Here is a 16701-nt window from a genome sequence, read left to right on the forward strand (position 1 = left end):
GAGATCTGTATTCAAAAAGTTGTAGTCACCTACAGAGTAACTATTTGTTCCCCTGGGAACAATTTTTCAGTGGGAACAAACAGTTACTTTGATGGTGACTATAACTATTTGTGCCTGTGTAATAAACTGTAATTCCTTTTGGAGCAACATTATATTTGTATTTAAATGTATTATGGATCCCCATTACTCAACCATGCACCTTAGAGGCTGCTGCCCTATGTACATAGAAATGGAATCACTGGTCACTTTAACAATGGAACACGAGTCACTTTAATAATGTTTACATACTGTATTTTAGTCAATGCGACTCAGACATTCTTATTTCCATTCTTTTACTTTTAGATTTCTGTGTATTGTTGTGAATTGTTAGATACTACTTTCCTGTTGAAGCTAGGAACAGAAGCATTTCACTACACCCGTAATAACATCAGCTAAATATTCTACATTTCCTGGGGCCCAGCAAAATTAAGGCAGTTTATAAAGTTTTAGAAACTTTAGAAGAGATTTCACAACACATTAAGTGTGTGCCCTCAGGCCACTAATCTACTACCACATATCTACAAAATAAAATCTGTGTACATGTGTATGTTATCGCGTGTTTTGTAGAGTAGTGGCATACAAGTATTTTACACCATTTTAAAGATACAATTCTCGTTAATCCAGCCACAGTGTCTGATTTCAAAAAGGATTTACAGCGAAAGCTCCACAAACGATTGATTATGTTAGGTCACCACCAAGCCACAGAAAAACAAAGCCATTTTTTCCAGCCAAAGAGAGGAGTCACAAAATGCAGAAATAGAGATAAAATTAATCACTAATCTTTGATGATCTTCATCAGATGACTTCATGTATGTTTTGTTTGATAAAGTTCATATTTATATAAAAAAATCTATGAGTTTACATTGGTGCGTTATGTTCAGTATTTCTAAAACATGCGGTGGTATTGCAGAGAGCCATATCAATTTACAGAAATACTCATAATAAACATTGATAAAGATACGACTATTATACATGGAACTTTAGATACACTTCTCCTTAATGCAGATTTTTTTTAATGCAGATTTTTTTTTTACTTTGCGGAGAAAGCAAACCATGCAATAATCTGAGGACAGCATTTAGACAACAAAGCAGCCAAAAAGATACCTGCCATATTGGGTAGTCAACGTTGCTCAGAAATTTTAAATATTCACTTACCTTTGATGATCTTTATCAGAATGCACTCCCAGGAATCCCAGTTCCACCATAAATGTTTGATTTGTTTGATAATGTCCATCAGATATGTCCAAATAACTTCTTTTGTTAGGGAGTTTGGTAAACAAATCCAAAAAAAAAAACAAGTTCAAAAAGTTCTGTTACAGTCCATAGAAACATGCCAAACTAAGTATGGAATCAATCTTTAGGATGTTTTTAACATAAAACTTCATTCATGTTTCAACCGGACAATTCCTTTTTCTGTACAAATAAAGTGGAACGTACAAATTAACCTTTCACGTGAGCGCGTCAGACCGAGGCTGTGGCACCCTGCCAGACCACTCCCTCAAAGAGCCCTTATGAGCCCCTCCGTCAGAGTGGAATCTTCAAAACAGGTTCTAAATACTGTTGACATCTAGTGGAAGCCTTGGGAAGTGAAACATAACTAATATTCCACTGTATCTTCAATGGGGGCTGAGTTGAAAAACTACAAACCTCAGATTTCCCACTTCCAGGTTGGATTTTTTTCTCAGGTTTTTGCCTGCCGTATGAGTTCTGTTATACTCACAGACATCATTCAATCAGTTTTAGAAACTTCAGAGTGTTGTCTATCCAATGCTACTAATAATATGCATATATTAGCATATGGGACTGAGTAGGAGGCAGTTTACTCTGGGCACACTTTTCATCCAAAACGTGAAAATGCTGCCCCCTAGCCCAAACAGGGAGAAGTAAAGGTTCATGGCCCACTTCGTGGCCTGCCTAGCACTAAAGACACAATGTTTGTACAGATGCGTAGGAGGAGACTCAGCCTAGGAGGAAGGGTTAAGCATAAGTGCTTGTGTGAATTTTTTTGTCTAATAAGGTGTCTTGACTCTCTGGGAAGAATAAACTTGGTTAAGCTTGGTTAAGCTTTTTGTATTTAACCTTTAATTAACTAGGCAAGTCAGGTAAGAACAAATACTTATTTACAACGACAGCCTCCCAGGGAACAGTGGGATAACTGCCTTGTTCAGGGGCAGAACGACAAATGTTTACCTTGTCAGCTCAGGGATTCGATCCAGCAAACTTTCGGTTACTGCTCTAACCACTAGGCTACCAGCCACCCCAAGAATGCTGAGTTAATCAGTCTACATTGTCCTGTTTTCTGCTACAATGTGTTGGACTTCTGAGCCATGCAGCATTGTTACATCAAGTTCAGGCCAGACACAACTTCTGTCTGATCCCCTCTAGTCCACCAGCAACAAAGTCAAAATATCCAACAGTGTTTCAATTCAGTATTCTAGGTTGGGGTTGTGTTGTGTTGTTTGTTTTGTCTTAAACTTTTCTGTGAAGTCACTGAAAACAAATAGTATTTCACAAGGAAACGGAAGATGTATTATTTCATTCCAGTGTGTGACTGACCTGGAACTCATCTCGTAGCTGGGAGGAGTTGCTCTGAGAGTCCAAACGCAGCATGTCTTTGTAGATTAGTGCAAACTCATTCACCAAGATTGCCGTCTCTCCACACAGACAAGCCTCCAGGATGGCATCATGGATAAATATGTACTGCTCCTGCAGATAGAGAGAAAGGGATGAGAGAAAGGTGTGCATGGAGAGAGAGAAAGAGAGAGGAGATGAAAAGGAGGGGGAGAGAAAGACAGAGAACAACAAAACAGAGAGAGTAAGAACATGAAGAACATAGGATGATATCACAAAGAAAATGGGCGAAGTATGATACAGAGGACAAGGGGGGTGTTAGAGAAAGCGAGAGGGAGAGAGATAAGAAAGAGAGAACAACAGAACAGGGAGAGTTAGAACATAAATAACATAGGACCATATCACAAAGAAAGAGTATGAGGTGTGGAAGGGTGGCGAGAGAGAAATCTCATTACCTGCCATGATGTGAATTAAATATAAGCTATAATATTGTATAGTGTATCAAAGAGCGGTGGGAGACTGAATTAATATGTCTAAATAAATAAACATTTGCAGTGTATATATTTCATTAGAGCACCCCTGCAAATAACGACAAATGTAATACACAGCTAAACCAATATTGGATTTACATAATACGATTAAGAAATACTATATCAAAGAAAGAAAAGCCACATGCTTTTGCATTGCACTGTGACAATGTAACCCTTCGCATCTCGGAAACCATCGACCTATACACAAGTCCCAGTGGACGAGCTAGGCTAGAATATTCCCCTCACTCTCTCCGAGTTCCCCAAACACAATACAGAAAATACAGATGTAAGGAGACCAGAGAGGTGTGAATCATTTTATCTTCCCCCACTGAAATGTAATGTAGGCCAGCCCATTCACCTCTGTCTGGATCATGTTAATGCGTCGTGAGCAGAGGGTTTTGACACAGTTGTAGATGTCCACCACACCCTCACACTCGGCCATGTCCAGCATGACGTCCAGCACGATGTAGCAGCCTGTGCGGCCCGCCCCCACACTGACACAGAGACACAGGGAGAACAACATGTCACTGACTTTTGACCCTTTAGGACAAGCCTTCACATACAATACTGTAATAACAGTGTTCAGATAAGGGTTGCAAGCAACTCTTGGCTCTCTCTTTCTTTGGGTGATTTGAAAATAATATAATCAGGGCTGGGGGTGGATGAAATTCCCCTATACAAGGCATCAGCCACAGCAGGTAAAACTGGTTAAAATAGCGTCCGACTCATAACGAATGTAAAACTGTTTAACTTGCAGACCTGTTTTGGAGTTGCTGTGCTGTGCATTTTGTTGCCAACCTATTTTGCTACCTGACAATTTTACGGTTTTTACTTTTTAATTACTGTTGTTATACACACACACACACATATATATATATATATATATATATATATATATATATATATAATTTTTTTTTTCCACCCACAACTTTTTCACTCCGGACGCTTTATCTGGACACGATTCGTCAGGACCTCCAACACCCGAAGCTAAGTAGTAACATTAACATGATGCCTTCTAATTGCAGTCGCTGTACTCGCCTTACGGCGAGGATAGCTGTGCTACAAGCCCGGCTTCAGACGCAATCGTTAGGCAAGGGTAATTTCAGTGTAGGAAAGGATGAAACAGCGTCTGTGCCACCAGCAAGTACAGATAGTAGTATAAATCCCCTGGCACAGTCCCCGCAGCCGGACAACTTTCTCACGGTTTCTGGAAGGAAATGCTGTAGGAACGCTCAACCGGTGTCGCTCATTCAGCCGACAGAAACTTTCAACCGGTTTTCCCCATTAAGTAGCGAGTCGGAGTCAGAGGCCGAGCCTTCTCTGGTCTATACTCCTCCCGTTACGGGGTCTGAGACGCCGAAGCTTCCCACCATTAGCTCTGACAAATTGAAAACTCTAGTCATTGGCGACTCCATTACCCGCAGTATTAGACTTAAAACGAATCATCCAGCGATCATACACTGTTTACCGGGGGCAGGGCTACCGACGTTAAGGCTAATCTGAAGATGGTGCTGGCTAAAGCTAAAACTGGCGAGTGTAGAGAGTATAGAGATATTGTTATCCACGTCGGCACCAACGATGTTAGGATGAAACAGTCAGAGATCACCAAGCGCAACATAGCTTCTGCGTGTAAATCAGCTAGAAAGATGTGTCGGCATCGAGTAATTGTCTCTGGCCCCCTCCCAGTTAGGGGGAGTGATGAGCTCTACAGCAGAGTCTCACAACTCAATCGCTGGTTGAAAACTGTTTTCTGCCCCTCCGAAAAGTTAGAATTTGTAGATAATTGGCCCTCTTTTTGGGACTCACCCACAAACAGGACCAAGCCTGACCTGCTGAGGAGTGACGGACTCCATCCAAGCTGGAGGGGTGCTCTCATCTTATCTACCAACATAGACAGGGCTCTAACTCCTCTAGCTCCACAATGAAATAGGGTGCAGGCCAGGCAGCAGGCTGTTAGCCAGCCTGCCAGCATAGTGGAGTCTGCCACTAGCATAGTCAGTGTAGTCAGCTCAGCTATTACCATTGAGACCGTGTCTGTGCCTCGACCTAGGTTGCGCAAAACTAAACATGGCGGTGTTCGCCTTAGCAATCTCACTAGGATAAAGACCACCTCCATTCCTGTCATTATTGAAAGAGATCATGATACCTCATATCTCAAAATAGGGCTACTTAATGTTAGATCCCTTACTTCAAAGGCAATTCTAGTCAATGAACTAATCACTGATCATAATCTTGATGTGATTGGCCTGACTGAAACATGGCTTAAGCCTGATGAATTTACTGTGTTAAATGAGGCCTCACCTCCTGGCTACACTAGTGACCATATCCCCCGTGCATCCCGCAAAGGCGGAGGTGTTGCTAACATTTACGATAGCAAATTTCAATTTACAAAAAAAAAAAATGACGTTTTCGTCTTTTGAGCTTCTAGTCATGAAATCTATGCAGCCTACTCAATCACTTTTTTATAGCTACTGTTTACAGGCCTCCTGGGTCATATACAGCGTTCCTCACTGAGTTCCCTGAATTCCTATCGGACCTTGTAGTCATAGCAGATAATATTCTAATCTTTGGTGACTTTAATATTCACATGGAAAAGTCCACAGACCCACTCCAAAAGGCTTTCGGAGCCATCATCGACTCAGTGGGTTTTGTCCAACATGTCTCTGGACCCACTCATTGTCACAGTCATACGCTGGACCTAGTTTTGTCCCATGGAATAAATGTTGTGGATCTTAATGTTTTTCCTCATAATCCAGGACTATCGGACCACCATTTTATTACGTTTGCAATTGCAACAAATAATCTGCTCAGACCCCAACCAAGGAACATCAAAAGTCGTGCTATAAATTCACAGACAACACAAAGATTCCTTGATGTCCTTCCAGATTCCCTCTGTCTACCCAATGACACCAGAGGACAAAAATCAGTTAACCACCTAACTGAGGAACTCAATTTAACCTTGCGCAATACCCTAGATGCAGTTGCGCCCCTAAAAACTAAAAACATTTCTCATAAGAAACTAGCTCCCTGGTACACAGAAAATACCCGAGCTCTGAAGCAAGCTTCCAGAAAATTGGAACGGAAATGGCGCCACACCAAACTGGAAGTCTTCCGTCTAGCTTGGAAAGACAGTACCGTGCAGTACCGAAGAGCCCTTACTGCTGCTCGATCATCCTATTTTTCTAACTTAATTGAGGACAATAAGAACAATCCAAAATTCCTTTTTGATACGGTCGCAAAGCTAACTAAAAAGCAGCATTCCCCAAGAGAGGATGACTTTCACTTTAGCAGTGATAAATTCATGAACTTCTTTGAGGAAAAAATTATGATTATTAGAAAGCAAATTACAGACTCCTCTTTAAATCTGCGTATTCCTTCAAAGCTCAGTTGTCCTGAGTCTGCACAACTCTGCGTGGACCTAGGATCAAGAGAGACGCTCAAGTGTTTTAGTACTATATCTCTTGACACAATGATGAAAATAATCATGGCCTCTAAACCTTCAAGCTGCTTACTATTCCAACTAAACTACTGAAAGAGCTGCTTCCTGTGCTTGGCCCTCCTATGTTGAACATAATAAACAGCTCTCTATCCACCGGATGTGTACCAAACTCACTAAAAGTGGCAGTAATAAAGCCTCTCTTGAAAAAGCCAAACCTTGACCCAGAAAATATAAAAAACTATCGGCCTATATCGAATCTTCCATTCCTCTCAAAAATCTTAGAAAAGGCTGTTGCTCAGCAACTCACTGCCTTCCTGAAGACAAACAATGTATATGAAATGCTTCAGTCTGGTTTTAGACCCCATCATAGCACTGAGACGGCACTTGTGAAGGTGGTAAATGACATTTTAATGGCATCGGACCGAGGCTCTGCATCTGTCCTCGTGCTCCTAGACCTTAGTGCTGCTTTTGATACCATCGATCACCACATTCTTTTGGAGAGATTGGAAACCCAAATTGGTCTACACGGACAAGTTCTGGCCTGGTTTAGATATTATCTGTCGGAAAGATATCAGTTTGTCTCTGTGGATGGTTTGTCCTCTGACAAATCAACTGTAAATTTCGGTGTTCCTCAAGGTTCCGTTTTAGGACCGCTGTTGTTTTCACTATATATTTTACCTCTTGGGGATGTTATTCGAAAACATAATGTTAACTTTCACTGCTATGCGGATGATACACAGCTGTACATTTCAATGAAACATGGTGAAGCCCCAAAATTGCCCTCGCTAGAAGCATGTGTTTCAGACATAAGGAAGTGGATGGCAGCAAACTTTCTACTTTTAAACTCGGATAAAACAGAGATGCTTGTTCTAGGTCCCAAGAAACAAAGAGATCTTCTGTTGAATCTGACAATTAATCTTAATGGTTGTACAGTCATCTCAAATAAAACTGTGAAGGACCTCGGCGTTACTCTGGACCCTGATCTCTCTTTTGAAGAACATATCAAGACCATTTCAAGGACAGCTTTTTTCCATCTACGTAACATTGCAAAAATCAGAAACTTTCTGTCCAAAAATGATGCAGAAAAATTAATCCATGCTTTTGTCACTTCTAGGTTAGACTACTGCAATGCTCTACTTTCCGGCTACCCGGATAAAGCACTAAATAAACTTCAGTTAGTGCTAAATACGGCTGCTAGAATCCTGACTAGAACCAAAAAATTTGATCATATTACTCCAGTGCTAGCCTCCCTACACTGGCTTCCTGTCAAAGCAAGGGCTGATTTCAAGGTTTTACTGCTAACCTACAAAGCATTGCATGGGCTTGCTCCTACCTATCTCTCTGATTTGGTCCTGCCGTACATACCTACACGTACGCTACGGTCACAAGACGCAGGCCTCCTAATTGTCCCTAGAATTTCTAAGCAAACAGCTGGAGGCAGGGCTTTCTCCTATAGAGCTCCATTTTTATGGAACGGTCTGCCTACCCATGTCAGAGACGCAAACTCGGTCTCAACCTTTAAGTCTTTACTGAAGACTCATCTCTTCAGTGGGTCATATGATTGAGTGTAGTCTGGCCCAGGAGTGGGAAGGTGAACGGAAAGGCTCTGGAGCAACGAACCACCCTTGCTGTCTCTGCCTGGCCGGTTCCCCTCTTTCCACTGGGATTCTCTGCCTCTAACCCTATTACAGGGGCTGAGTCACTGGCTTGCTGGGGCTCTCTCATGCCGTCCCTGGAGGGGGTGCGTCACCTGAGTGGGTTGATTCACTGATGTGGTCATCCTGTCTGGGTTGGCGCCCCCTTGGGTTGTGCCGTGGCGGAGATCTTTGCGGGCTATACTCAGCTTTGTCTCAGGATGGTAAGTTGGTGGTTGAAGATATCCCTCCAGTGGTGTGGGGGCTGTGCTTTGGCAAAGTGGGTGGGGTTATATCCTTCCTGTTTGGCCCTGTCCGGGGGTGTCCTCGGGTGGGGCCACAGTGTCTCCTGACCCCTCCTGTCTCAGCCTCCAGTATTTATGCTGCAGTAGTTTATGTGTCGGGGGCTGGGGTCAGTTTGTTATATCTGGAGTACTTCTCCTGTCCAATTCGGTGTCCTGTGTGAATCTAAGTGTGCGTTCTCTAATTCTCTCCTTCTCTCTCTCGGAGGACCTGAGCCCTAGGACCATGCCCCAGGACTACCTGACATGATGACTCCTTGCTGTCCCCAGTCCACCTGGCCGTGCTGCTGCTCCAGTTTCAACTGACCTGAGCCCTAGGACCATGCCCCAGGACTACTTGACATGATGACTCCTTGCTGTCCCCAGTCCACCTGGCCGTGCTGCTGCTCCAGTTTCAACTGTTCTGCCTTATTATTATTCGACCATGCTGGTCATTTATGAACATTTGAACATCTTGGCCATGTTCTGTTATAATCTCTACCCGGCACAGCCAGAAGAGGACTGGCCACCCCACATAGCCTGGTTCCTCTCTAGGTTTCTTCCTAGGTTTTGGCTTTTCTAGGGAGTTTTTCCTAGCCACCGTGCTTCTACACCTGCATTGCTTGCTGTTTGGGGTTTTAGGCTGGGTTTCTGTACAGCACTTTGAGATATCAGCTGATGTACGAAGGGCTATATAAATAAATTTGATTTGATTTGATTTGATTTAAAATTGTGTCATTTCAATCAGTTTTGCCCACTGGGACTAAGCTTTAAAGCTTTGAAAACACAAAGTAGTAATGGTTGCATGAGCATTGACAGCTAGCAGGAAGTGATGTACTGCAATGTGCGTGATTGGAGGCTGGTACCTGCAGTGGACGACCACAGGTCCAGCATCGGGGGGCGTGGATGCTTTGACCCGCCGTATGAAGGACAGTAGGCCTGTGGCGTGGTAGGGAACCCCATGCTCCGGCCAGGACGTGAAGTGGAACTGACGCACCTCGTGTTTAGCTGAGTAGCCCATCTGTGGAAACACAACATCAGAAGAAGAACAAAAATAAGATTACATGAGTTACAGTTCCTTCAGAAAGTATTCATACCCCTTGACATTTTGTTGTATTCCAGCCTGAATTCAAAATGGAGTAAATATTTGTTTTCAAACCCATCTACACACAATACCCCATAATAACAAAGTGAAAACATGTTTTTATAAATGTTAGCAAATTTATTGAAAATCAAAAACATATTCACACCCATGAGTCAAAACATTGTAGAAGCACCTTTGGCAGTGGTTACAGCTGTGAGTCTTTCTGAGTACGTCTCGAAGAGCTTTGCACACTTGGATTGTGCAAAATTTGCCCATAATTATTTTCAAAATTCTACAAGCTCTGTCAAAATGGTTGTTGATCATTGCTTGACAACCAGTTCGGTTCTTGCCATAGATTTTCAAGTAGATTTAAGTCAAAACTGTAACATTCACTGTCTTCTTTGTAAGCAACTCCAGTATAGATTTGGCCGTGCGTCTTAGGTTTGTATTTGTATTGATTATGGATCCCCATTGCAGCAGCTACTCTTGCTGAGGTCCAGCAAAAAAAGGCCATTTTAAAAATATTACAATACATTCACAGATTTCACAACACACTGTGTGCCCTCAGGTCCCTACTCCACCACTACCACATTTCTACAATACAAAATCCAAGTGTACCTTTGTGTAGAGTGTATATGTTATTGTGTGTGTGTGTGCATGTGTCTGTGTTTATGTTGCTTCACAGTCCCCACTGTTCCATAAGGTGCATGTTTATTTATTTTTAAATCAAATTCTACTGCTTGCGTCAGTTACTCGATGTGGAATAGTTTTCCATGTCGTCATGGCTCTATGTAGTACTGTGTGCCTCCCATAGTCTGTTCTGGACTTGGGGACTGTGAAGAGACCACTTGTGGAATGCCTTGTGGGCTATGCATGGGTGTGCGAGCTGTGTGCCAGTAGTTCAAACAGACAGCTTGGCGCATTCAACATGCAAGTAGTGATGAAGTTAATCTCTCCTCCACTTTGAGCCGGGACAGTTTGACATGTATATTATTGATGTTACTCTGGGTACATCCGAGGGCCAGCCGCGCTGCCCTGTTCTGAGCCAAGTCCCTTTTTGTGGCATCTGACCACACGACTGAACAGTAGTATTGTAAAGAAGGTAGAGCAGCGCTTCATTATGGACAGACTTCTCCACATCTTAACTACTGTTGTATCAATATGTTTGATCATGGCAGTTTTACAATCCAGGGTTACTCCAAGCAGTTTAGTCATCTCCACATGCTCAATTTCCACAGAATGTATTACAAGATTTAGTTGAGGTTTAGGGTTTAGTGAATGATTTGTCCCACATACAATGCTTTTAGTTTTGGAAATATTCAGGACTAACTTATTCCTTGCCACCCACTCTGAGACAAACTGCAGCTCTTTGTTAAGTGTTGCAGTCATTTCAGTCGCTGTAGTAGCTGACGTGTATCGTGTCTAGTCATCCACATACATAGACACACTAGCTTTACTCAAAGTCAATGGCATGTTGTTAGTAAAGATTGAAAATAGTAGGGGGCCTACGTAGACAAGCTGCCGTGGGGTATTCCTGATTCTACTTGGATTATGGTGAAGAAGCTTCCATTAAAGAACACCCTCAGTTCTGTTAGACAGAAACTCTTTATCCACAACATAGCAGGGGGTGTAAAGCCATAACACATACGTTTTTCCAGCAGAAGACTATGATCAATAATGTAAAAAAAACGCACCGAAGTCTAACAAAACAGCACCCACAATCTTTTTTTAATCAATTTATCTTAGCCAATCATCAGCCATTCGTGTAAGTGCTGTGCTTGTTGAATATCCTTCCCGATAAGCATGCTGAAAGTCTTGTATTCTAGTGGTTAGACTGTTGGGCCAGGAACTGAAAGGTTGCTGGATCGAATCACCGAGCTAACAAGATAAAAATATGTTGTTCTGCCGCTGAGCAAGGCAGTTAACCGACTGTTCCCTGGGTGCCGAAGACATGAATGTTGATTATGGCAACCCCCTGCACCTCTCTGATTCAGAAGGGTTGGGTTAAATGCGGAACACAGTTTTCAGTTGAATGCATTCTGTTGTACAACTGACTAGGTATCCCCATTTCCCCTTGTCAATTTGTTTACTGTAAAATCGCATTGTATCTGGTCAAACACCATTTTATCTAAAAATTTGCTAAGGGTTGGTAACAGGCTGATTGGTCGGCTATTTGAACCAGTAAAGGGGGATTTACTATTCTTTGGTAGCGGAATTACTTTTGCTTCCCTCCAGGATTGGGGGCACACACTTTCTATTAGGGTTGAATTGAAAATACGGCAAACATGAGTGCCAATATCGTCCGCTATTTTCCACATTAATTTTCCATCCGAGTTGTCAGAACCCAGTGGCTTGTCATTGTTGACAGAAAAATCATTATTTAACCTCTTCAACATTCACTTTACGGAATTCAAAATTACAATGCTTGTCTTTCATAGTTTGGTCAGCGATACTTCTGTAGTGTCAGCGTTTGTTGCTGTCATGTCATGCCTAAGTTTGCCAATTAAAACATCATTAAAGTAATATCATTCGGTTTTGTAATAAATGAGCCATCTGATTCAAAAGCGGAGTTAGCATTTTCCAAAAAGGTAATTTACCTTCTTAAGCTATAGGGGGCAGCATTTTCCCTTTTGGATAAATAGCGTGCCCAATTTCAACTTCCTGCTACTCATGCCAAGAATATAAGATATGCATATCATTAGTAGATTTGGATAGAAAACACTCTGTTTCTAAAACTGTTTGAATCATGGCTGTGAGTATAACAGAACTTATGTAGCAGGCAAAACCGTTCAGATTTTTTTTTTGAGGTCTCCGTCTGTTCAGTGAGTGCTCATTGGGAAACGGTATTTCTTAGGAACTTGTTTTTAGTTCCTACCGCTTCCACTGGATGTTACTAGTCTTTGGAATTTGGTTGAGGTTATTAATTTGTGCAATGAAGAAGTACGGCCATCTAGGAACTGTGTAACACTGTTGAGCAAGACTTGAAAAGTAGCTTGGTTTGTTGTCTTCCTGTATTGAACACAGATAGACCCGTCTTCAATTTGATCGATTATTAACGTTTAAAAATACCTAAAGTTGTATTACAAAAGTAGTTTGAAATGTTTTGGCAAAGTTTACAGGCAACTTTTGAAATATTTTATAGTGACAAAAATATTGAAAGCTGTTTTTTTCTGGATCAAACGCGCAAAATAAATTGACATTTTGGATATACTTGGACGGAATTAATCGAACAAAAGGACCAATTGTGATGTTTATGGGACATGTTGGAGTGCCAACAAAAGAAGCTCGTCAAAGGTAAGGCATGCTTTATATTTTATTTCTGCGTTTTGTGTAGCAGCTGCAGGTTTGAAATATGCTACCCTCTTTGTTTACTGCTGTGCTATCATCAGATAATAGCTTCTTATGCTTTCGCGGAAAATCTGACATGTTGGCTGGATTCACAACGAGTGTAGCTTTAATTTACTATCTTACATGTTTGATTTAATGAAAGTTTGATTTTTATATAATTTATTTGAATTTGCCGCACTGCATTTTCCCTGGCTTTTGGCAGAGTGGGACGCAAGCGTCCCCTATACCATGAGAAGTTAAGGTGCTCCAAAGCATTTTACGATCAATCTTCATGTCATTTATCTTAGTTTCAGTGTAATTTCTTCTTTTTATTCAGTTTAGTCACATGAAGTCTCAATTTGCAATACGTTTGCCAATCGGTTGTGCAGACAGACCTATTTGCCATTCCTTTCGCCTCATCCCTCTCAACCATACAATTTTTCTATTTCTCACCAATCCATGGGGATTTTACAGTTTTTACAGTCATTTTCTTAATGGGTGCATGCTTAATTGTAACTGGAATAAGCAATTTCATAAATATGTCAAGTGCAACATCTATTTGCTCCTCATTACACACCATGAACCAACAAATATTCTTTACATCAACAACATAGGAATCACTACAAAAATGATCATATGACCAGTTATATACTATATTAGGCCCAGCCGTTGGAACTTTGGTTTTCCTAGATGTAGCTACTATATTGTGATCACCACATCCGTTGGATTTGGATACTGCTTTAAACCAAATTTCTGCAGCATTAGTAAAGACATGATCAATACATGTTGATGATTTAATTCCTGTGCTGTTTGTAACTACCCTGGTAGATTGACGGATAACCTGAACCAGGTTACAGGCACTGGTTACAGATTGAAGCTTTTTCTTTAGTGGGCAGCTTGATGAAAGCCAGTCCAAATTTAAATCACCCGGAAAACATATCACTCTGAATCACATACATTATCAAGCACTTCACACATGTTATCCTGACTGTTAGCACTTGGTGGTATATAGCAGCTTCCCACAAGAATGGGTTTTAGGTGAAGCATATTAACATGTAGACATATTAATTCAAAGGTATTTAACATGAGATCCTCTCTAATCTTTACAGGAATGTGGTTCTGAATATAAACAGCAACACCTCCACCACTGGCATAGTATTTTCCTTAAATGTTATAACACTGTATTGCTACCACTGTATCATCAAAGGCATTATCTAAGTGAGTTTCAGAGATAGAATATGAATGTCATCTGTTACCTGCAAATTATTGATTTCATGAACCTTGTTTCTTAATCTATATATGTTAACGTGGGCTATTTTGAGCAATTTTTTACGCTTTACTGGGAAGCTTAACAGAAATAATATGCTCATGTTATTTACAGTTGAGGTCAGAAGTTTACATACACTTAGGTTGGAGTCATTAAAATTTGTTTTTCAACCACTCAACCACTGTTTTTCAACCACTTCACAAATGTCTTGTTAACAAACTATAGTTAGTCGGTTAGGACATATACTTTGTGCATGACACAAGTCACTTTTCCAACAATTGTTTACAGACATTCCAGTGGGTCAGACGTTTACATACACTAAGTTGACTGTCCCTTTAACAGCTTGGAAAATTCCAGAAAATGATTTTATGGCTTTAGAAGCTTCTGATAGGCTATTTGACATCATTTGAGTCAATTGGAGGTGTACCTGGTGATGTATTTCAAGGCCTACCTTCAAACTCATTGCCTCTTTGCTTGACATCATGGGAATATCAAAATAAATCAGCCAAGACCTCAAAAAGAAAATTGTATACCTCCACAAGTCTGGTTCATCCTTGGGAGCACTTTCCAAACGCCTGAAGGTACCAAACAATAGTATGTAAGTATAAACTACTCCAAAACCGCCACAAAAAAGCCAGACTACAGTTTGCAACTGCACATGGGGACAAAGATCATACTTTTTGGAGAAATGTCCTCTGGTCTGACGAAACAAAAATAGAACTGTTTGGCCGGGGATGCTTGCAAGCCAAAGAACACCATCTCAACCATGAAGCACGGGGGTGGCAGCATCATGTTGTGGGGGTGCTTTGCTGCAGGAGGGACTGGTGCACTTCACAAATTAGATGGCATCATGAGGAACAAGAATTATGTGGATATCTTGAAGCAACATCTCAAGACATCAGTCGGGAAGTTAAAGCTTGGTCACAAATTGGTCTTCCAATGGACAATGACCCCAGGCATACTTCCAGAGTTGTGGAAAAATGGCTTAAGGACACAAAGTCAAGGTATTGGAGTGGCCATCACAAAGCCCTGACCTCAATCCTATAGAAAATTTGTGGGCAGAACTGAAAAAGTGTGTGCGAGAACTTTGCTGTTCCCTCTTAGCAGCTGTACTCCATAATCGTACAGTGGTGCTCCCACGGAGAGTGGCGGCAACAGTGAAACGATAATGCTGTGTTTGTGCCACTGTCACTCCGCAGAGTTGCTCTGAGCCACTCAATGGAGAAACCCTGGCGTTGATTGACAGGATGGTCTACTGAGAGCAATGAACACTTCAAGCTCAGGTGCTGTCATTGTAGAAGCAGCAATGCCTCAGCGTTGGGGGGGGTTAAGTAGCTTGAGTTATTAAATCCTCTCACTGCAGGCATATTTAATCAGAGGGCCCTTGATGGTCATCGTCTCTGAGTCACATCGGTCTGTACATCAGGAGCTGTTGTTTATTCTAATCTCTCTACATCGTATTTATGCATCGTCAGGCAGTAAGACAATGTCTACTCAAGTCAGTGTATGCCAACTGCTGCAGTCTCTGCAATGTTTATGAGCATTGGGAATGAGACTGGTACAGGGGCCAACTCAGTAACAAAGGAGAGGAAAGAGCCATAGAGCCAGAGTATTATTTCCTACTATCACCCCTCTTTAGTCAGAGACAGGGTGCTATATGTCCGCCAAGTGCCTTTATCAGAAAGAGGAATCAAAGAGGCCTCTTTGGAGCCATGTTCTCTGAATAGGATGCATTCACAACAGAAGAACCTCATAATTGAGACAGATTGACTGCTGGTTCTGTTCAGTTGGACTGATAAACATCACAGACTCTCTATTATAGAATACTGCCTGGAAACGCTGGATGAAGAAACAATGCCATCATGGTATATTTGAGCAGTGAAGCCATAAGAAACCCAAATAAGAAAAGAATGAGGGAAAGATACTTAGTAATAGCTGGGATTTGTCCTGTACAAGCAAAATCCATGTGATATTGGTCATCGACGTAGACTGACTCAATGTCAAAAATGTGCAGGTACAGAATGGTTAGACTTACCCTCTCCAAGGCAAAAGTACGAACTGTGTACTCTGAAAGTGTGTCCAGCTTCAGCAGTGTAATCTTGATGTCTCCATACATCTCACTGTCATCAGGCCAGTATTTACAACATTTCACCTGGTCAACAGAGACAAATGACATTTGATAGTCACAGAAATGTGTTTGACATGTGTTTGACCAAGCAGTGTTACTTGTTGGAGAATTATGTTACCTACTGCTCAGCATGAAATATATGTAAGGAAGAAGACACAGAACAATTATACTTAAATTCAGCTCCAACAAAATCAACCAGTTCTTCCATAGATAGAGGAGGTAACTATAATAGTCTTTAATGAGGGGGAACATAATATCTAAAACTGGGCCACCACTAATGTTTTCCATTAAGGCACAAAGGATTTTTGTAACTTTTTATTTAGGTTAGATGTTTTTTTTATTCAGCTGACGAACAATCCAGAGCTAATGTATCGATTATGGAGTACAGCTGCTAAGAGGGA

At 41.4% G+C, this 16701-nt stretch overlaps 1 protein-coding gene across 1 annotated transcript in view; it reads right to left on the bottom strand.

Moving 5' to 3' along the window:
• LOC135522520 (receptor-type tyrosine-protein phosphatase U-like) overlaps positions 1–16701 on the bottom strand; it is a 320589-nt gene that overhangs the window by 20393 nt on the left and 283495 nt on the right. Inside the window, exons 21-24 of the mRNA XM_064948847.1 lie at positions 16208–16324; positions 9361–9515; positions 3499–3634; positions 2596–2745 (exon numbers count right to left, since the gene is read on the bottom strand). Coding sequence (XP_064804919.1) covers positions 2596–2745; positions 3499–3634; positions 9361–9515; positions 16208–16324 — 558 coding nt within the window. The remainder of the gene's footprint in view (positions 1–2595; positions 2746–3498; positions 3635–9360; positions 9516–16207; positions 16325–16701) is intronic.

This window comes from Oncorhynchus masou, chromosome 30, assembly GCF_036934945.1.
Source record: "Oncorhynchus masou masou isolate Uvic2021 chromosome 30, UVic_Omas_1.1, whole genome shotgun sequence".
NCBI lineage: Eukaryota > Metazoa > Chordata > Actinopteri > Salmoniformes > Salmonidae > Oncorhynchus > Oncorhynchus masou.